Here is a 22,007-nt window from a genome sequence, read left to right as displayed (position 1 = left end):
TTTTCAAGTATTTTTAAATTAATTTGTTAAACTGGGAGGCTCACATGCTGCAAAGCAAAGTACTACCCTTCAGCGCCATCTTTATTTAGGTTCAAAAGAATAGTTTTAGAACTCAAGACCCATCTCTGCCTTGTACTTAGGTTTTTGGCAACCAGCTTTTCTTTTAGGCTTTCAATTTAGTACTGGAAGTTAACACTTGGGGACAGCAATCCTATGACTGCTAGCCAGTGTCTAGATGGCCATAGAATTTTTCAGTTTCTGGGAACCGCACCCCCTCCACCTCCCAGCCTTGTAGGCAGTGCAGTTCTTCCCGTCTCTGAGCTCATAACTGCAGCATGGAGTGGGCGAAAAGAGGGGACTCCCGGGGGTGGGGAGGAAAGGAGACTATGGAAGCATCATTAGGACGCTTCCTATGCACCATCTGGCCTCCTCCCCCTCCCGCTCTGATGTCCCCAGCTAGACAGCCAAAAATGGCCATCTAGCCGCAAACGCAGGACAGCTGGAGCGTGGAGGAGTAGCTCCCTTCCATGCTGTGCCCACCCTGAATTGGATAGTCATCCACCTCCGAGGTTGGAGGTGGCCAACTATCATGGTCAGATTGCACCCTGAGTCACTCCGATCTTTTTCTTAGCACTATAGGTAGGCAAGTGTCTCTGGAGAGGGAGTTACAGAGAAGGGCACCCAAATGCAGGAGGGACAGTCGCCAAGCTGACTGCAATTATTTTTGCAAAGAGATGGCATTGCAAAGAGATGGGTTGTTGTGCACCCACTTCCAAAGAAGGCACTGGAGAAAGAGGAAGGTGCTGAATAAGATGCCTTTAGGGATATCAGAGAATTCCGCCACGGATCCCGAATGCCAGTGCATTTGGCCCCCCGAAATCCATGGTGGAACGAAGCCCTCCGCCCCACCACCCCGCGAAAGGCACGTGAAACACAGCACTTCCCTGGTGCCATTCGCGCTGCTTTGCGAATGGCGGCCGCGTCTTACCCATTTTTGCTGTGATAGGCTACGTAAATAGTTACGTAGCCTATCATGGCTAATGCAGGGACGCCATTTGCGTCCCTGCGGAGGCTGTGATAGGCTACGTAAATATTTACGTAGCCTATCACGGCAAAAAAAGGGAACGCAAATGGCGGTCGCTGTAGCCGCCGCCATTTGTGCCCTTTTTTTTTGCTGTGATAGGCTACGTAAATATTTACGTAGCCTATCACGGCGAAAGACAGGGACACAAACAGCCACCTTAGCTGCTGCCATTTGCGTCCACAGGCTCCGCACGCCTGTGAATGCACCCGGCCGGCTGCTCCGCGGAGTTGCCGTGGAGCAGAGCCGGCCGAGTTAGGATTTTGGGGGGAGGTGCGTAGCGCCTCCCCCCCACCGCAAATTACCCCCTTTGAAAAGGTAAGTGACTTTTGCACATCCCTAGATGCCTTACAGCTCTTCCTGACATAGCTGGCGGTTGCAGCTCCGGGCTAATAGCTGCAGTTGACCCACACCCAGGTCAGCCAAAACCCACCAGTGTGCTTGGAGACTTTTGTCTACAAGGCTGATGAGCAGTGTGTGGGGCAAAACCTGAAGCCACTTCCTCAAGGGTGTATATGTGGAAGTATTTTCAAGTAAGACTTTTCCTGCTGTTATGTCACCATAGAAGCATAGGGTGGCTGTCTGTGGGCTTCCAAGCATTTGCTCCACAAAATCCCCCCCATTGCTGCTATCTTGGTTCAAAAGAATGAACACAGAAATACCATCAGGAGGAGAACCAAAAATAACAATCCCAGCACCCTCTTTGTCTGCAAGCATTATAGTAGTCCATGGAAGAGAGGAATAGGTTGAAGCACCCTCCATTGAATCTCCGGTTGAGTTCCCCCCCCCCCTTTTACCCCTTCAGGGCTCCTGTAGCGTTCACATTGATCTGACCCAGAAATTACATAGATGATGCATTTCCCATCACTTCTGCTGCATGCAAAGAAAAGTTTCAGCTGCTAAATTTTAGCCTGTTAGATAGTGGTTAAAAGCACATGAGCACTGCTTGGTTTGGGGGTGGGGGTGGGGGAGATGGCTCACCTAAATTGCATCCATTACCACCAACACACCAGGGTTTGAATTACAAGAGGCCAGAGCAGTGCCAGCCCCATGTTTTTGTGGGGCCCTTGGGCAAGACACCCTCAAGGGGCCCCTTCCCTCAATGAGTCTATCTTCTCACTGCCATGGCCACACACTGCCGTTGCACTTCATCTTCTTTCTCATCATTGCTTGTTTGACAGGGAGACAGCCAGGGAGCAAGTAGGCTGTGGCATCTATTGCTCCTCTTCACTACCTCCATTGTTTGGGCTAGAGTGAGAGGCAGATGAACAAGCAGTTTGCAATGGTGAAGAGGAGGAGCAAGTCCAGGGGGCTCTTGTCAGTGGGCTCCTGCTGGGATGTGGGTCCTGGGCAGCTGCCCAACCATGCCTACCAGGCCTGGCCTTCTTGGCTACCTTGTATTTTGTGTTCCTCCTCTTAGCTGCTGTTGTAAGAAGTCTACAGGGGTCTTGATCTGGCGAAAATTGGGAGGCATTAAGTGGTAGGGCTGTGGGTTTCATTAAAGACCCCGCTACGTTTTCTCACAGAATTTGACCATTGCATCTTCAGATAAAGTATTAAAAATTCTGGGAGAACCTCTTTTCCTCTCAGGGACTTGGCTCACCAATGGTGGTATTATACCTCATGGTTGGACAGGGTAGCTTTGTTATACCTCGGTCTGGGATTTTAAAATGGAGTCATGCATATTTAAAAGTTGGATGCAGCTGGTAAGATGTTTGGAAAGGGATAGCCTCACCTCCCCCTGCAAATCTATGAAGTATAATGAGATTTGGAAAGTGTATTAGGATGACTCACACTTTATCCATTAACATTATATGTAATTTCAACAGGTGCTACAAATGAAAACCAGATTTAACTGGATTATTTCCACTTAGTCACAATTGTTTTCTTCCAAAGACACTTCCAAGCACTACAGTATGAAGTGAATTAAGCATAATCATTTGATTGTGGAAGGCTGTCACCCTAGATACCTTTTCTTCATTTCTGTTTCTCCTGAAATGGTTATTCATCTGTGACAAACAAATGGATGCAGCCAGAATTAAACTGGGTTGACAGTGTACAAATACAGATTTGCCACTTGTCTCTCAAAAAGTTCAAGAATTTATATAGGTTTTTCTTCTCCTTCTTCTTCCCCTGAATAAACTTGGAAGAAAGAGCAGGGGGTAGGGGAAATGAGGCAGAAACTTGGAACGAATACTAATCTGTAGAATTATGAAGACACATGCAAATGAAAATGACTGCAATAAATCAGGCATAAACAACTATTTCAACATTCTTTGCACTGCAGACCAGGAATAGTCAGGTCAGAAGAACTGTTAGAGCATCAATGACTGAAAGGCTGGACAGGATTCTCAGCTGGTTTACAGTGCAATCCTATGCATGTTTACTCAGAAGTAACTCCCACTGTGTCCAGTGGTGCTTACTTCCAGGAAAGTATGTATAGGATTATGGCCTTAAATGGAGAAGTTAAAGGAATGGCACTAACTGCAGTGATTGCTCACCTCCCATAAATTGTACAAAAGTAATTTATGGTGCTAGCCCGGATTCAAAGTCCTTTTGCTTTCAATGAGACAAACCTCAAGTGTGGTGATGAAGTAGAACAGAGATTTCCAGATTTGCTTGTATTAATGGAAGGAAAGACTCCCATCTCGAGTACATGTAACTAAGGGTTCGTCTGTACAGAGGTTCCCTCGTTAGGTTTACTTTGCCTGCCTGTGGTCCATTTCCCTTTAATCCTCTGTTTCTTCCAGGGTTCTCTTTGCCATGGGGCAAATTTCCACTTGGTGCCATTTTTAAATTTGTGGTGGTACTATGAATGCTGAGACAAAAAAACAAAATCCAACAACTTCTGTTTCTGATGGGAAAGGCACTCCACAGATATTCAGAAGTGCTGTGTTTTTAGGTTCGTTTTTAACTCCCCCCGCCCAATACACACACACACACACACACACACACACACACACCTCATTCCCTGTACAAAGAAAAGTCTCTATACAATATACAGAATCCCGCATCCTGTAAAATCATTTTCATCATGCCCTACTTTTGTTCCTTGGAGGGTGGGGTGGGGTAGGGGTGGCATTCTGCATGTCTGTAGGGATCTTCAACCTGAGATGCCATAATTTCTGCAATCCAAAATTAGCAGCACTACTCCTGTCTCATTCCAGTGGGATTGGATGGGTTACCACCCCTCTCTGGGCAATTTCCTTGAAGAGGTCTTTCTCATACTTAGATTCTGAACATATATTGACTCTGATACAGGAGATTCTTTATGAAACTGCAAAATATGCAAATTGTCAGAACAGGTTTGGGTTTTGTTTTTACTGCAGAAATCTGCAGACTGTTCCAACCCCTGGTGAAGACTCTTTCCATTGACTTTGATGGTCCCTGGAACTGTCCCAAGGGCATTATGTGCTGTGGCTCACACTAGTTTAGTACCAGTTTAACACTCCTTATTTTCAATGGAGCTACTCTTTCTTTACTCCCAAGCTAGTGAGAGAAGAATTGAGGACCCTCAAGCCTCCCTGCCATGGCCTGAAGCCAGATAGCAACACATTAGAGTGAAGAACTAGGCTTTCTTCACACAGAGCTTTTATCCTGCAATTGAGATTGCTCCTTCACAGCAGTTTGCGGGCTCTTTACACGACACTTTGACCCTCCAGGGCGTCTCCTGCACTAAATGCCCTTAGTTCCATTTTTAAATAGATCGCAGAGAATGAGCTACAAATTACCCCATTGTGTTCAGCATAGAATCATAGCATAGTAGGGTTGGAAGGGGCCTACAAGGCCATCGAGTCCAACCCCCTGCTCAATGCAGGAATCCAAGTCAGAGCATCTCTGACAGATGACTGTCCAGCCTCGTCTTGAATGCCTCCAGTGTGGGAGAGCCCACCACCTCCCTAGGGAATTGGTGCCATTGTCGTATTGCTCTAACAGTCAGGAAGTTTTTCCTGATGTTCAGCCGGAATCTGGCTTCCTGTAACTTGAGCCGATTATTCCGTGTCCTGCACTCTGGGATGATCAAGAATCGATCCTGGCCTTCTTCTCTGTGACAACCTTTCAAGTACTTGAAGAGTGCTATCATATCTCCCCTCAGTCTTCTCTTCTCAAGGCTAAACATGCCCAGTTCTTTCAGTCTCTCTTCATAGGGCTTTGTTTCCAGTCCCCGATCATCTTTGTGGCCCTTCTCTGAACCCTCTCCAGTTTGTCTGCATCCTTCTTAAAGTGTGGTGCCCAGAACTGGACACAGTACTCCAGATGAGGCCTAACCAGTGCAGAGTAGAGGGGAACTAGTACTTCCTGGGATTTGGAAGCTATGCTTCTATGAATGCAGCCCAAAATAGCATTTGCCTTTTTTGCAGCCACATCACATTGTTGGCTCATATTCAGCTTGTAATCGACAACAATTCCAAGATCTTCCTCGCTTGTAGTGTTGTTGAGCCACGTATCCCCCACCTTGTAACTGTGCATTTGGTTTCTTTTTCCTAGGTGCAGAACTTGGCATTTATCCCTATTAAATGTCATTCTATTGTTTTCTGCCCAGCGCTCCAGTCTATCCAGATCACTTTGAATTTTGTTTCTGTCTTCCAAAGTATTAGCTATCCCGGCCAATTTTGTGTCATCTGCAAATTTGATCAGCATTCCCTGCACCTCCTCCTCCAAGTCATTAATAAAAATGTTGAAGAGCACTGGGCCCAGGACTGAGCCCTGTGGTACCCCACTCGTTACCTCTCCCCAGTTTGAGAAGTTCCCATTGATAAGCACTCTTTGAGTCGGATTCTGTAGCCAACTGTCTGTGGATCCACCGGATCGTTGTTTCATCTAGCCCACTTTGAGCTAGTTTGCTCATCAGGATATCATGGGGCACTTTGTTGAAAGCTTTGCTGAAGTCGAGGTATATGGTGTCTACAGTATTCCCACAGTCTACAAGGGAGGTTACTTGATCAAAAAATGAGATCAGATTTGTCTGGCAGGACTTTTTCTTGACAAATCCATGTTGGCTTCAAGTAATCACGGCATTGTTATCAAGGTGCTTCCAGATGGATTCCTTTATCATCTGCTCCAGAATTTTCCCAGGGATTGATGTCATACTGACTGGTCTGTAGTTCCCAGGTTCCTCCTTTTTACCCTTTTTGAAGCTTGAGTTCCCTCCGAGAAAAGAGAAAAAGCGGCAAGAAGAGGAGCAAGATCAATGAAAGATAATGGAAGACTCAGATACGGGGAGAAGGAGGGGGAAAGGGGAGGGGGGAAAGGAAGCGGGTGAAAGAGGGAGTCATTGGGATCCTGCATTTAAAACAGAAGCAGAAAGCCCCATTTTAAATGCAGGATTTTAGGCCGGTGTAGAGATGCCCCTAGTGCCAGCAGGGACTACTGTATGGAGAAGAGTGCTGGGGGAAGAGACAGACCTACAGTATCTCTAGAAGAGGTTACACACCCATATGAAAATACCACAAAGATATGTGCACATTTCCTAAGTTCCCTGTATCAAATCCACAATGTTTTATGGGTTATGCCCTGTTGAGCCAGGCATCAATGAGATGGTTTAACAGAGCCTCTAATTGTTCTACTAGGATTTCTTGTTGAGTTTTTGTTTCCTTCCTCCCTGCCTATCCTGAAGCCTGTCAGTAAGGTAGATCCAGGAAGATGTCAGGAGGAAATCTTTTCGCAAAAGTTGTGTTTGTGGAACCTGAATACTTTTTCCCTTGATCTGCTGGAAAAATTCCTCTGTTTGTTGGAGAGGCTTCTTGCTTGCACAATGTTTCCAGGAAATCCAGACATGCTTGTGCCAATGTTTATTAGGTTTAGAAGTAATGAAATAAGCAGACGAACTTTTTCAAAAAACGGAGAGATTTAGATTGCTTTAAGATCCTCTTTCCAGATGTCCCAGAAATGGTTATCAGTGAATTCCTCTTGTCTCTAGAGTTCAGGGCAGTTTAATGCAACTGATAATAGCCATATCTGAAATCTTCCTTGATTTCTATTATGCCCTTTAGCTAATGCAAATGGACAAAGGAAATGGTTGCTTTACGGTTTGGGGATAGGTCAGTACTATAAACACCATGAAAACCTTAGGCAAAATTAATTGTACATAGGAATGCATACTATGCATTCCTATGTGGGGGATGGTGATAGCGGTACAGATGAACCTATTATTTGTGGAGTGGGGACAGGGGGCAGAGCCCCAAAGATCTGTCACATGCTGCGATGTAGTGGTAGATTCTGAAGTGTGCAGGTACTCATCATGACACTCCCCATAGCCACGCCCCCAAGGAGAGTAAAACATTCAGGCAGCTGTATTGATCCATATGAACAAGTAAGTTCCAGCAATTTTCATTTCCACCAGGAGCAGGTCTTTTTAAAGCTAATGGATCTTAATTGCCCATTCAATTACAACCCCTCCCCCCCCCCATACTTTGCATTGTAACAGGCCATGACATATTGTTGCTGGGAAAGTTCATTTCCCCCCAGTTACTGTGAGGATTGAAGCTAAGCTCAGAGGGAACAGGGAATCCTGAGGGGGGTGGCAGAGGATGCCGGCATCCCTGCTAATGAAAAAGTGCTGGTGCTGCATCCCTGTGAGCCCTGGTGCCGCTATGCCACTTGTCATGTGGTTCGGGATCATACCTCCCAGAAAGTGGGGAGGCAGATACCAATAGCGTACTGGGACCAGAAGGTCCTGCTGGCTCTCCTGCCTGCACACGTGAATTTGGGTGTTTCCAGATGGAGGGCTCCTAGTGCCCCTGGTCAAAAGGCGTCTTTTGTGCATCTTCTCTGTGTTTCCCTCCTTTTCTGGTAAGAAAAAGGACAGAATAAGTGGTGGGAAGACATGGGAGGGTTGCAAGTGGAAGACGAGGTCATCTGGACCCACTGTAAAAATCCCATGAACGAGGCAGGGTGACTGCAGGATAAATGGCACATTTGGAAACACCCTTTGTTTTTGAGAGTGACGACAGGGGGAATGACTGGAACAGAGCAATGACAGTAGCACCATCTGCTTTGCTTCAGGTGGATAACAAAAGGCAAGATCTGGAAATCCAAGACATCGAAGGAATTGATGCCGCCAAGCTGAGCCGCTTTGTCTGGATCAATGCACTCCGTTGGGTGACCGAGTACAACCCTATGGTAATGGAGGATTTCTCTAAAGCATGCTTGTCTAGTGTTCTTCATACATTTGATTACTGAGTTCCCACTTTCAGTCTTGAGAGCAAAGGTATTAGTGTGAATACCTCTGGTTAGGCAGCACTGTCTCTTTTCTTAACAAGGCAATGAATTATCTGAATGTGGAGTACACCACCACTTCTGCTCCAAACAATACATTCTTTACATATGTCTAATGTACTTGCATCCTACCGGCCAGGAGCAATGACATGTCAGAGACGCGTTAGCTGAATCATAACGATTAACCTAGATACTTCTTAAAAGAAACTCGAGATGCATTTCAAAGACAAGGCAGAGAGGCTTGTGATTCTCCAAGTCCACACTTGGGACTAAAGCTATCGCAAAACTGGCCAGGAAAAATGAAGCGATCAGTTACACAGAATGCAGGCATGCTCATATGGATATCACAGAGGTCATTTTTCATGGTGATGACATATTGATGGGGTACATTGGGTCCCTGCCAGCCATGTGACACCCTTCACGGCTTGCCCTGGTCTCTTCATGTCCTGCACGGCACACTGGTATAACTGCAGCATCACCCTGAGTGGCACCGTTGGAGGAGAGGTAAATAAAATACCATGCAGCACGGTAACTTTTCCGTCTGACTGTCTCCCTTGCTTCCAGTTTTGTGCTATAGCAGTGAATGAGGAATGCTGAAAGCTCCTATTTATACATGCCTTAATCCTAGAACAACGGGAGCTGGTTCCTTTGGAGGAAGGTAGAGAGGTCTTAGATCATCTTTGGGCCCCACCCGAGCGGAATGCATCCTACCACCCATGTACTGTGGCCTGCCAGAAGCTTGACAACTTCTCCTACCCACCCTGCCCACCCTTTTTTTTGTAGTTTCAAACAGGCAGAAAAAACAGGTGGCTTGCTGATCCCCTGGTGGGCTACCATGGTGGGCTACCATAGTACAACAAGCTCAGCTTGCTAGGTCACAAATTGTACAGGCCTGTCCTAGATGCATATAACTGGCAGCTGTAAAGCACTGTGTGGGGATCATCCCCTGACTCTGCCCCACTAGGCAAAGGACCAAGTTGGAGGCTGTGGGCAGTCCTTGCTGCAGGCCCAGGGTTGCCATACCTGTTACTGCACAACCTGATGTGGTACCCACACTTCTTTGCCTTTACCATGACTTTATGTATTTTCTGCCTTTCAGTGCTAAGCCCAAAGTGGCTCACAATAACATGTGCTCGATGTGCATCATGTAAGGCTACCAGGCAGATAACTGCATCTTGGCTCTGTATGTGAGAAAGACACCTCTGGCTGAGATTTCTGCCCACGTTGTGAGTCAACCAGCAGTAAACCACCCACGTGCTACTGTCATGAATTCTTCTTTTTGGGTTAGATAGTCTCCTGATAGGCTTTCTTGCATTTCCTGCATGCTGCTTCGGTCTTTCCATCTTCTATAGACTTAGAAACTGAGCTGGGAGCTTGAAGGTTGGAGTAATTGGACCTCCCACAATGCCAAAGTCCCAACGCTCTCAAGCTGGAAGGCGCTTCGAGAAATGCACTCACTGACCTCTTCTTGTTAATTTTGGAAGCCTCTCACACTTTCCTCTTTTTCATAGAAAAGCTGGCAGAGTTTGACGCAAAGTCTCCATCTCTCTCTCTCTCTCTCTCTTTCTGGTTATGTGTGGCATATGGGGAGGCAGTAGGTCAGCTGCAGCCTGTCCAGACCCCTGTTTGGCTTGTGGGAGCGGCTGCTTCAATTTGGGAAGGCGACAGGGGATGGGAAGGGAGAAGGAAAAGTCAGATGAGAAATTATCTCCCAACTGGAGACTATGCAAAGAGACCATTGGCAGGGCCGATGACTTGAGGCTGTTCACAGAGACCCAGTGTGTGCTGCTCAGTTATCCTGTCTCCCAGTGATAGAGGGAATGCTCCAGGCCTTCTTTCTGTGTGAGCCGCCAGTCTGCTTGGCCTTGTGGCTTTCAAACACAGTTCAAAATGATGTTCAGATGTTTTCCAGGCTTCTGCTATGTTTTTAAAAAATAAATGGTGATGGCAGTGTCAGGGAGTTCTCGTGACACCATTTTAATGTCAACACTTCCACAGAGTTCTCCTTCACTCAGTTCCGAGGGCCTGCAATCTGACTCAGAAAGAGCCCTTTATGCCAAATAGCAACTTTTATTCAATTCATGATTAAAATAAAGAACCAAATCATTAAACAAATTACTGAAATATAGAATGTCATGATAATTAAAGTATGTGCAAATGCAGCGATAAAGAAAATATGTTTAAATCATTAAGAGGCACTGGCAATGAAGGCTTCATTCTTATGCACAATGATTTGGGAGCAAGTCCCATTGAGTAAGCACAAGTAAACATGCAAAGGGTTGGGCTGCAAATCTTAAAATATGTGCTTGAGAGTGCAGCACCAAAATTTAAGACTAGCACAAAGAATAAAATTCACATTAAAGGAGAATTGGGGTCTGCAGTCTCAAATATGGTCTGTAGAAAGTAAAAATTTGCAAAATGCCGAAGAAAATACATTTCAAACATTTTGTGGTTTTGAATGTTGAACTCCACCATCATTTTGGGTCCTCGATTTGTGTTCTTCTGAGGAAACCATGGGTTTCAAGATCCCGACCGCAGTTTTCACAGCTTCTGTACATCTCCAATGAATGCCCACCATTTGCCTACACTTTCCCTTTGCCAGTGTCACTCATGCGCCATGTGCCAGATCAAAGGGTGGCTGGGCCTGGTGGGTTGCACAGTGGGGGAGGGGCCAACCGCACAGTCTCACTCTACCTTTCTCCAAGTGTTTGTTGTATACGTTGAGAGGATGTGAAGAGAGGGACACTTCATGAATCTTGTTTTTTCTTACATCTAGCCCAACAGGCCCATATCTGAATTCAACAGCTCTAAATACATCATGTTTGTGAAGTTTCAAATTGGTGTTTTCTTTTATGTCAACGCTACAAATAATGTGTAACATAAAAAGGAAGTAATTTGACATTGATAGATCAAGCAGAGCAAAACAGGCCAAAGCTCAGGCATAGCTAGGGATGTACGAAAATCACTTACCTGTGCGCGGATTATGTTTATGGTGGGGGGGGAGGCGTTCCGTTCCTCCCCCCCGGAATCCTCCACGGCCGGCTGTGCTCCGCGGCAGCTCCGCGGAGCAGCCGGCCAGGCCCAGCCAGCCCAGAGCCGTCCGCAGCCGGATTTCCAGCCGCAGAGGGCTCTGGGGAAAAACAAAAACGAAAAACCGCGTATGCAAATGGCGGCAGCTACGGCCACCGCCATTTGCGTTCCTTATTTTTGACGTCTTAATCTATGTAAATATTTACATAGACTAAGACGGTGAAAATAAGGGGAACGCAAATAGCGTTGCCCTTATTTTTGCCGTAGTCTACGTAAATCTTTACGTAGACTACAGGGACCAAATAAGGAACGCGAATGGCGGCTCCCTATGGGGGCCGCCATTTGCGTATGCGCTTTTTTTTTTTCCCCCCAAAGTCACCCGTGATAGGCTACGTGATGATTAACGTAGCCTATCACGGCTGACTTTGCAGATCTAGCCGTGATAAGCTTCGTTAATCGTAACATAGCCTATCACAGGGGCGTTTTTGTTTTTGTTTTCCTTTTGAAGTTCGCGGCCGGGGAGACGGGGCGCTTCTCCCCGGCCTGAATTTCGGCCGGGCGAGGCGGGAAGCCTCCCCCCCCGGCCTGAACTTCGGGGGGAGCAGCAAAGCGCCTCCCCCCCACCGTGAAGCAAGCTGCGAGACCAGGTAAGTGACTTTCGTGCATCCCTACATTTTGAACATTTAAAGTTCTCGGACTCGGTGTTCTGACAGTGCCTCAGGTTGCACATTCCCTAATCAACATATTTCATCATCTCTTTTCCGATGATATATTGGCAGACTGCAGTAGGCCTCTTCGATAGTACCGTTCAGATCCACCTTCTCTTGTTCACTGACAAGTTGTCCCCGAAGCACGCAGAGCGGATCGACAAGTACCGTGAAGCAGCAGTTCTCTTTCAAGGGGAGGTAAGTCTGAAATGTTCTGGGTCGTAAGGGGATTTGGGGAACCTCCCAGGAAGAGAAGCAGCAATTTCTGCCGAAGAAGTGGGAAGGATATCACATTTTATGTATCAGGGAAACAAAGTTGAGTATGAAGGATTAGCAGAATATTCGGGGGCAGGTAGGTGATAGTCTAAGCAACAATTCTCCAAAAATAAAAAATAAAAAAGGAAAACCAAGCATTACACTATAGAATTGTGTATGCATAGATATAGATCCAGACTTAGTCATACCTAGAATAGACCAACTGGAATTAATGGGACATAGGTTAGTTATAACTAAGGCTGGATCCAACCTATTGTGTGTGAGTGTGTGTGTTTGTGGTGGTGGGGTCCTTCTTAGCACTGACAGGCAGTCTACATTTCTATTATAATATCTGGGGCACAATTCAGCTGTGAAAAAGGCCTTGGAATGGCCAAAGCAGCTGCTGCTCCGTTTGCCTCCTCCCGAGACCTTGTGGACATTTCATATGCCTTACAAACTTTCTCCAAGTGACGGCGCAACTCTCCCTTGAACTTGCCAGATGAACCGTGATGAGGACTCTGAGTCAGAATTTCGGGACTGATATTGCTGGAGAGTGTTGTTGTTTCTGTTTCAGTTACTGCCCTAAACACCGGGGCTTCAGGTGATCCCATGTGGATTCTTTCCCCCATCTTTTTAGTTCCAAACCACTTCTACACAAATGTTACCTTAACAGGGGAAAAGACTACGAGATGTGCAGGATCAAAGCCTGCTGTGAGTTTGGGCAGGAGCAGATCCAACTTTCTCTTCCTCAACTCTGTGGGACTATTATACTGAACCCTACTAAGAACAGGGGGCTCATAACAGTTTGGTCTGCATGCCATACTCTGTCCTTGCCTACACTTGTCCAAGATACTTAATTGGGGAAGAGCCAAAGCTCAGGGGCAGAACACATACTCTGCATGCAAAAGATCCCAGATTCAATCCCTGGCATCTCCAGGTAGGGCTGGGCAAGATTCCGGCCTGAAATTCTGGAGAGCCAATGCCAGGCAATGTAGACCAGGGGTGCAGAATCTCAGATCCAGGGTCTCCATTTTCACTGACCACTGATCGCTTGATAGCTTCCTGGATGCAGTGGAGGTTTTCTCCCTGTTCTAAAAGGCTGAAATTGTTGGGAATATTGCAGCCTCATCTGCAAGTTACAGGAAGGAGGCAGTGTTGCAGTTAGCTAGTTAATGCACGGGAATTTAGACCACAGCTAGCTTTAGGATCTCGCTAGCCTACAGTGTGGTTTCTGGCTCCTTCCCTACCCCCCCTCCGCCACCCCCCCTTCCACCATTGCTGGGAGCACTTATGTTTGCTCTATTGCTCCTTCTGGTGTTATATAGAACACAAAGAAATGGACTGAACAAACTTTGTTTGAAACTCTACGCTGTACCTGCATTTTTATGCAAGAATATTGTGAGTAAACCAGTTTACTTTTTCTTCACTAAAGAAGGGTGTGGTCTACTTTTGTTTTTTGCCTTGTGTGCATGTGGGACTGGAAAATGCTCATTCTCTGCTAACTGCCTTTTTAACAGAAGGTAGCAATGCCAAATAATTCCCATCAGAACTGCCACACCTAAGGCTGAGTTACTGGGCCATAAGAGCTCTAAGTTAAAATATGCTGCTATTTTTGTATTTTGGCCCCACCCCTTTCGCCTTTGGCCCTGCCCACCACTGGAACGTGGTCTCCAAGAGCTTCTCCGCAATGGAATTCAACCCTTGGGCTGAAAGAAGTTTATTACCTCTTGTGTGGATAATACTGAGCCAATGGCACATGTCTTGATATAGGGCAGATTCCTATGTTTCTAATTTTGCCATTACAAAAACAGGCAATCTCTTGTCTCCTGATTTGAAATGGTCTCCTTTAACTGCTGGTGGCTGGGGGGACTTCTGTAGGTGTGGCACAGAATGCACAATGGCACAGAAAAATGGAGAAATTACACCTGAAGAATTTCTCCTGCCAAGCAGATATAGTAGGACCTTGATGAAGTACAGGAATATCTATCAGCATTTTCAATTTGCTACAAATGGGATCTTGTCTATTGCTCTACTCTTTTGGAATGTAGAAACAGCTGCTGACCTCGATTGCAAGATCGTGGCAGCTGAAACGAGACACAGTGGATGGTTTCAGCTGCCATGATCATGCAAATCCATGTTCTGAGCTATGGGGATTTTTTAAGCAGCAAGACTAATAGAAGATACTGGCTACGTGTACTCTTCACAAAGATATGGCCTTGCTTGTAATGACACTAAACCAGAGAATTGCACTTTTGTTCTATAACTTCACATCATGGTCAATGTAGCCTTGGGCTGCATACAGTCACAGTGAATCAAAGAAACTAAAAGACAAGTAAGAGGCCAGAAGATCCAAAGCTAGAAGGCCAAAATCTCTCAGGATTGGATTAGTAGTTGAATTCTACTTAAAGTGCCCATCCAAATCATCTCTCCCCTCTTTGGGTTTCGTTGCTGGAAAGCTTGTCCAGTACAGTGAGACGATCCCCTCTAGCTTACCATGTGCTGTTTCTTCATCACAAATCTGATGAGCAAGTGCCCAAATTTCCAGCTGGAAATAATTGGTCAAGGTTATTGGCCTGCATAGGATCAAGAGCAGAATATTCCCTGCGTGGCAGGAGATCTTAGATTGAGGACAGGAGATAGGGTGGAATTGTGCAAACCAAGTTGCATAAATCTGAATATATTCTTCTATTGTATGTGATTGATGGTAGATTGGAAAGATGGCTTGGCTTGGCTTTGTGGGGCTGTGGAAAACGGAATGACTTAGAGGTGGGCATTCCCCATTTTCAATTTCTCTTTGTTCCTAGACCCACCCTGTCAATTGGCTTTGAGTCCCATTCTTCCTTCCCCTCTGCTCTTTCAGGTTTGCTATTTTGTGATTAGGGTGAGTTTCTTTTATCCTCCTCCTGTTCTTTCTAACTTTACATATATGACATTATGAATAAGCATTAATAAGCCTTTATCACTTCTACCATGCTAAAATGAACTGTGCGGCTAATAATTTTCACTGATTAGAGCAAATAATCAAATACTATTTTCCTCGAATAAATCCGTTTAGTTTGGTCAATTATGGGAAAGGATTTTTTTTTAAAAAATCATTTAAGGAATTTTGGAAACTTTTTGTTGAATAATACAGAATGCTTCATTTTAAACTGCAACCTTATATGTGATATTAGAATGGTTTGCATCCAGTATTTTAAAAAGCAATACAGTTTTTATACAAAAGAAAATTTAAATATATTACAACAGGATAATGTTGGCAGCAGACTATGACAAATCTGAATATGTTTTCCATAGTGAATTTTAGTTTTTCCAACCAAAATTGGGTTGTGGAATTCAGTCCCCAACTTGTGATGAGCTAAGGCAGGTGGGGAACCTCTTTCAGCCTGAGGATTAAATTCAATTTCAGAGAGGCTCTGTGGCCAGTGGGCGGGGGGGGGGGGGGAGAGGTATTCTGATGATGGCTGGGAACTAAGGCAAAGGCAAAATGTGTGGAGTCAAAAATTCAAAAGCGACCAGCATATTGTAGCTTAAAGCTCTTACTGTCAGTAACTAAGCCTTAGGAGAGACATTTCATCTTTTTAGAAGGGGGGGGGGTATTGCACAAAAGCTGGAGGGAATTGCACAAAAGCTGGGGGGGTTCCATGGTCGATTTTCTGCGAGCTCGCTCTGTTTTGAGGTCATTCAGGGCACATGACATCGTGGCCATCCAGCAGCCACCCTGGAGATTTTCGCAGAAAAAATGGATTTCCTAAGACTACTTTAAGTCTGATTCTTTTCCGTAAGTCGGGTTTTCCATGTTATAGTTGCTGTGTGCTCCAACCCACACATTTACCTTGGGTATGCTAGCCCTACCCAGGGGTGTTTCCTGTCCCTGTGTTTCCCAGCACAAACCAATGAATGTCTACTCAGAAGTAACTCCCATTGTGGTCAGTGAGGCTTCTCCCCTGAAAGCGCACTTCAGAATATGCAGAGATCCCCCTCAATCAAAACAGCACATTTTAAAGCACTAATTCCCTAAAGACTGTAAAGTGCTGTCTCAAAGCTGCAATTCTCCGTTGTTTGGATTATTGCTGTTCAGAAGTAACTCATTCGCAACTTCAACCCTGTGCTGCATCGGGTTAGAAAGGGAGCTGGTTTCCCAACCCTGTGTTTCCCATCCTTGGCTTTCCCAGCAGAAACATATGTGTGTCTACTCAGAAGTAACTCCCATTGTGATCAATGAGGCTTGTTCCCGAAATGAGCACTCCAGAAGTTAGTGAGATTCCCAAGCATAGAAATAACACATTTAGGAGCCTGAATGACAATGCTGCATGTCTTTGATGTTTGCTTCCTTGCTTTTTGTAAGTAATTAATTTGCAGCTTTGATCCTTTGCAGCATCAGGCGCTTCAGAGGAAAGGAGAAAAAGGATTAGAAAGGGGAACGGTTGGAGCCATGGTGCTTTAAGTATTCAGAGGGTTAACTCCCCTAAAACTGCTTTCTCTGCTGTAAGGGAATAATTAATGTGAAGCTTTGATTGTTCACAGCATCGGGAACTTCAGGGGAGAAAGAAGGCTGCACATGTGTTTCTGTAATGTTTGCTATGGAGTAATTAATGCGAAGATTTGAAGTTTTGCTCATTCACAGTTTTGTCAGCTGTAAGGAAGGATGGGGGAAGCCTGTTGCACTGGTTGATCAGCCCCTGCCAGTCTGATGACGTTCACTCCAATTGCCCCACCCCATTCGGAAGTATGTTCCTGTGGAGAGACTTAGAATGGTGTAGTGCACTCGGTCATGGAGACAAAGCTGGCTTCTTGAAAAATCTGGGTAAGCCGCCACTGGCTTCTCCTTCCGTTCTCGTGGAGACACCCCCCCCCCCAGCAAACCACCAAACAATTGGTGGCTGTGGGAAAGGGGTAGGGCCAGGGGAAGGGGGTATGCTTATCTGGGGAAACCCCAGAGGGCCAGATTTGGCCCCTGTGCCAGAGGCTCCCCACCCCTGAGCTAAAGCTTCTGGGTAAAGATTCAGGTGCTTAGGGCCTTTGGCTAGGTGTCTACTGTAGTTCAGGGTAATCATCATTCTGTCTACTGGGACCTCCTTTGATCTCTCCTCATTATATATCTGTGTCAGGGGAACTGCTAGGTTCTTAAAAGATCCGGGGCACAGGCTCATAACACACACACACACACACACACACACACATATATATATACACACACACACACACACACACACACACATATATATATATACACACACACATACACACACGAGTCTAAGCGCATGTCTAATATGTGTGTGTGTGTGTGTGGTGTGTGCATGCGGTGTGCTTGCATGTGTGTATAGATTACATACATACATACATAAGTGTCCACTGACCCCCCACCTCACTTCGACTCAGACCCTGATTCAGCATTTTGGAAAACATCCCGCTTCTACTCTGGCCAATCAGTAGTTGGACCACTTCAGCTCAACACCAACCCTTGGTCAAGGTTTGGAAAAATGAATCTTTATGCTTCCTGTTAACTACTCTGGGAAATTAGAAAAAAACTGCAACTTTTTTCTCTTGGTCAGAACTGGATGATAATTTCAGGCATAGTAGCCCCCTAGAAGGGGATTACACTTGCCCCATGTCAGAAAAATAGGTGTAGGGTTTATATTTTGATTTTCTTTTAAAGGGAACTGCCAATAACATTTTAATTCCTTGGAAGAATTGGATAAAAATTTCAGGATTCATTGCTGTATCAGAGAAGATCATGTCTGTCAAATTTCAGAATGCTAGCCACAAGGGATTTTGTGCAAGGGTGGCCTTGACATTTTGAGGCCTCCAAAAGAGGACATACTTATCTCCCTATGTTCCTTGTGGGCCAGTGTTCTGAAAATTACAGACAGCCTAGAAGTGTCCCTAAGTAAGAAACCAGCAAAGTTTCAGAAGGATAGGTGCAGCAGTTCATGTGGAAGGGGAGATCTCCAATTTGGGGGAGGGAGTGATTTGCTTTCCCTTCCATTCACCTCTTCCCCAATAGTTTTTGGGTAAATTTGTATGAAAATGCACAGGTCATTAGAGGTGTCCCCCAAGCAAGAAATCTGCAAAGTTTCTGAAGGATATACAGTCAGGGCCAGAAATATCAGAACAAGGATAACTGTTTTGGCAGTTGGCCTCTGTACACCACCACATTGAAGTTGAAAGGAAACACACCCAGATGGGAGCTGACTTTCCAGATGGAAAGTCAGGACTTTCAGCTGTAATTCAAGGGGTTTGACAAAAGTGGGGCACTAACCCTTCAGGAAGGACAGCCAGTGGCATACACACACACCCGTCGTTGGTGGCTCATAAGTAATGGAACAAACTTAACCTGACAAATCATTTCAAACTTAAGGATCGCCTTTAATACCTGGATGAAAATCCTTTGCAGTCAATGACTGCCTGAAGTCTGAAACCCATGGACATGACCAAATGCTGAGTTTCCTCCCTCAAGATGCTTTGCCAGGCCTTTACTGCAGCTGCCTTCAGCTGCTGCTTGTTTGTGGGTCTTTCTAGGGATGTACGAAACACTTACCTGGTTTTGTCCAGGGACATCCGCGGTGGGGGGAGGCGCTCTGTCCCTCCCCCTGAAATCCTCTCCGGCCGGCTCTGCTCAGCAGTGACTCCGCAGAGCTGCCGGCCAGGGTCGCCCGCAGCCAGACATCCAGCCGCTGCTGGGCTGTGCAGGGACGCAAATGGCGGCTGCCATGGCCGCTGCCATTTGCGTCCCTGTCTTTTGCCATGATAGGCTACATATATATTTACGTAAATACTTGCGTAGCCTATCACGGCCATTTGTGGGAAGGCGAATGGTGGCCGCAGACACGGCAGTCATTCGCAGAGCACTGGACAGCCGCAAACAGGTAGGCTCCGTTCTGGGCCCATTTTGGGGGGTGGCAGGGGCGGTTGCTTCGTTCCGCCATGGATTCCGGGGGGCCGAATGCACTGAAATTCGGCCTCGCTGGAATCCGTGGCGGAATTCTCCAACATCCCTAAGTCTTTCTGCCTTCAGTCTTGTCTTCAGTAAGTGAAAAGCATGCTGTATTGGGTTGAGATCAGGTGACTAACTTGGCCATTGAAGAACATCCCACTTCTTTGCCTTGAGAAACCCTTGGGTAGCTTTTGCTGTATGTTTTGGGTCATTATCCATCTGCAATATGAAGCGGTGTCCTATCAGGTTGGCAGCATTCGGCTGAATCTGAGCAGAAAGTATAGCCCTATACACTTCAGAATTCATCCTGCTGCTTTTATCAGCAGTCAGGTCATCAATAAACACCAGTGACCCAGCTCATTGGCAGCCATACATGCCCATGCCATAACACTGCCTCCACCATGTTTGACAGATGATGTGGTATGCTTTGGATCATGAGCTGTTCCTTTCCTTCTCCATACTTTTCTCTTCCCATCATTCTGGTACAAGTTAATCTTGGTTTCATCAGTCCAAAGAATCTTATTCCAGAACTGGGCAGGCTTTTTAAGATGTTTGCTAATCTGGCCTTTTGGTTCTTGAGCGTTACCAGTGGTTTGCACCTTGTTGTGAAGCCTCTATATTTACATTCATAAAGTTGTCTCTTGACTGTAGATGTTGACAAGACATGCCTACCTCCTCAAGAGTGTTCTTGATCTGGCTAGATGTTGTGAAAGGGCTCCTCTTCACCATGAGCAGAATTCTGTGGTCATCCACTTCAGTTGTCTTCTGTGGTCTTCCAGGCCTTTTGCTGTTGCTGAGCTTGCCAGTTAATTCCTTCTTTTTCAGGATGTTCCAAACTGTTGTGTTGGCCACTCCCACTGTTTTTGCTATCTCTCTGATGGGTTTACTTTGTTTCCTCAGCCTAATGATGGCCTCCTTCACTTGCATGGACACCTCTTTGGACCTCATGTTGGGGGTTCCAGTGAACAGCTACCAAATGCAAATGTAACACTCAGAACCACCTCCAAGCCTTTTATCTGCTTGATTGGCCATGGGGTACCCAGGAAACAGGCCACCCCTGGCCATGCAGCTGCTTGTCAGCCATTCATTCCATTACTTATGAGCCACCAACGATGGGTGTGTGTGTATGCCACTGGCTGTCCTTCCTGAATGGTTAGTGCCCCACTTTTGTCAAACCCCTTGAATTACAGCTGAAAGTCCTGACTTTGCTCCCATCTGGGTGTGTTTCCTTTCAACTTCAATGTGGTGGTGTACGGAGGCCAACTGCCAAAACAGTTATCCTTGTTCCAATATTTCTGGCCCTGATTGTACATGCATGCAAATGTAGAATGACTAGAATTTATATACATTTCACCAAAGTTAGCAACAGGGGAACATGGGTGGAAAGGTGATACAGCACTCATGTCCTGCTTGTTGGTTTTCCTGTTGGCATCTGGTTGGCCACTGTGTGAACAGAATGCTGGACTACATGGACCTTGGTCTGATGCAGCATGGCTTTTCTTATGTTCTTAAATATAGAGTGCCTCTGAGCATGTGCAGAATGTTTTTCTTTCACCACTGGGCACTTAGATTCTCCCCCTACCAATTCTATTCCCCTCCATGCAACCATCCCTCCTCATCCTACCACCCTCCAGCAACTCTTCATAAAAACAGATGTCTTGTTTCGTGCAACTCCTCTCTACCTCCTCCTTGTTTTGCACAAGCTCTCATTGTATCTTCCTCCTCATAACTTCATTTGTGCCGAGACTTAGGGATGTACGAAATCCCTACCTGGCTCTGTGCCGGTCAATCCGCGGTGGGGGGGAGGCGCTCTGTCCCTCCCCCCTGGAATCCTCCCTGGCCGCAGCCAGAGTTCTGGCCACTGCCGGAAAAGGCAGCTATGCCATTTGCGTGGCTGCCTTTTGCCGTAATAGGCTACGTAAATACTTACGTAGCCTATCACAGCTTACTGCAAGGATGCAAATGGCGGCCGCTACGACGGCTGCCATTTGTGGCCGCAGCAGCCCGGCAGCGGCCGGGAGACCAGCCGGAGCTGCCGCCGCATCTGCCGCCACATCCGCCGCTGCAGGATCCGCCGCCAGGTACGTTCCGTACCGGGGGGATTCCGCAGGGTGGCAGGGTGGGGCAGGCCGTTCCGCCATTCCTCACTGGAGTCCGTGGCAGAATTCTCTGACATCCCTACCAAGACTTCACCAGGATTCAGCCAATGAGTCTGTTTTCAAAACTAGGGCTAAGTTATGGAGAAACTCTGAGCATGTACTAAGTGCCTTTCCCTCACCACTGAAGCTGGAGTTCATGAAAAAAAAAACCAAAGCCACAAATGACAAAACACGCATAGGACTGAGCTGAAAGGGTAGTCAATTCATTAGATGGAATTGGGTAGGTACTGTGTTAAGCTTGCAGCATCATGCTCACAAGTCAGGACTTATCTCTGAGTAAACATGCAGAACATCAAGGTGCAAACCTCCCTGCAAAAGTAACCTGTGCTGGAATCCTGTGCACACTTTCCTGAGGGTAAGCCTCATTAAACATAATGGGACTTCTCAGTAGGCATACATAGGATTGCATAAATTAGCAATATTTATCTCCCCGCCACTTAAAAAACAAACCCCAAACTCCTATTTTTTAATTAAAGCTTTCTGTTCATAGGAACATAGGAAGCTGCCTTATACTGAGTCAGACCCTGGGTCCGTCTAGCCCAGAATTGTTGACACTGACTGGCAGCAGCAGCTCTCCAAAGTTTCAGGCTGGATTCTTTCCTAGCCCTACCTGGAGATGCTGG

General features: G+C 46.2%; 3 protein-coding genes across 9 annotated transcripts in view; 1 reads left to right on the top strand and 2 right to left on the bottom strand.

Annotated features, from left to right (window-relative positions):
* Positions 1-22,007, bottom strand: part of C7H12orf60 (chromosome 7 C12orf60 homolog) — a 135,351-nt gene that overhangs the window by 12,590 nt on the left and 100,754 nt on the right. For 2 of the 6 annotated variants that reach the window (XR_014784338.1, XR_014784336.1), the window contains one exon: positions 10,355-12,301. The exons of the other annotated variants lie outside the window; for them this stretch is intronic. The gene's annotated coding sequence lies outside the window, so the exon portion shown is untranslated. Of the gene's footprint in view, positions 1-10,354; positions 12,302-22,007 lie in introns of those variants that run through there. 6 annotated transcript variants of the gene reach the window in all.
* The window catches only part of PDE6H (phosphodiesterase 6H), a 192,599-nt gene that overhangs the window by 71,604 nt on the left and 98,988 nt on the right, over positions 1-22,007 (bottom strand). The window lies entirely within an intron of this gene.
* Positions 1-22,007, top strand: part of ERP27 (endoplasmic reticulum protein 27) — a 40,571-nt gene that overhangs the window by 11,534 nt on the left and 7,030 nt on the right. For both annotated transcript variants that reach the window (XM_084810081.1, XM_084810083.1), the window contains 2 exons: positions 8,087-8,203; positions 12,109-12,234. In XM_084810081.1, coding sequence (XP_084666207.1) covers positions 8,087-8,203; positions 12,109-12,234 — 243 coding nt within the window. The remainder of the gene's footprint in view (positions 1-8,086; positions 8,204-12,108; positions 12,235-22,007) is intronic.

This window comes from Heloderma suspectum, chromosome 7, assembly GCF_057233095.1.
Source record: "Heloderma suspectum isolate Gila_16-S chromosome 7, 16-S_ref, whole genome shotgun sequence".
NCBI lineage: Eukaryota > Metazoa > Chordata > Lepidosauria > Squamata > Helodermatidae > Heloderma > Heloderma suspectum.
The sequence above is the reverse complement of the archived record's forward strand: the minus strand, read 5'-3'. Positions and strand labels throughout refer to the sequence as shown.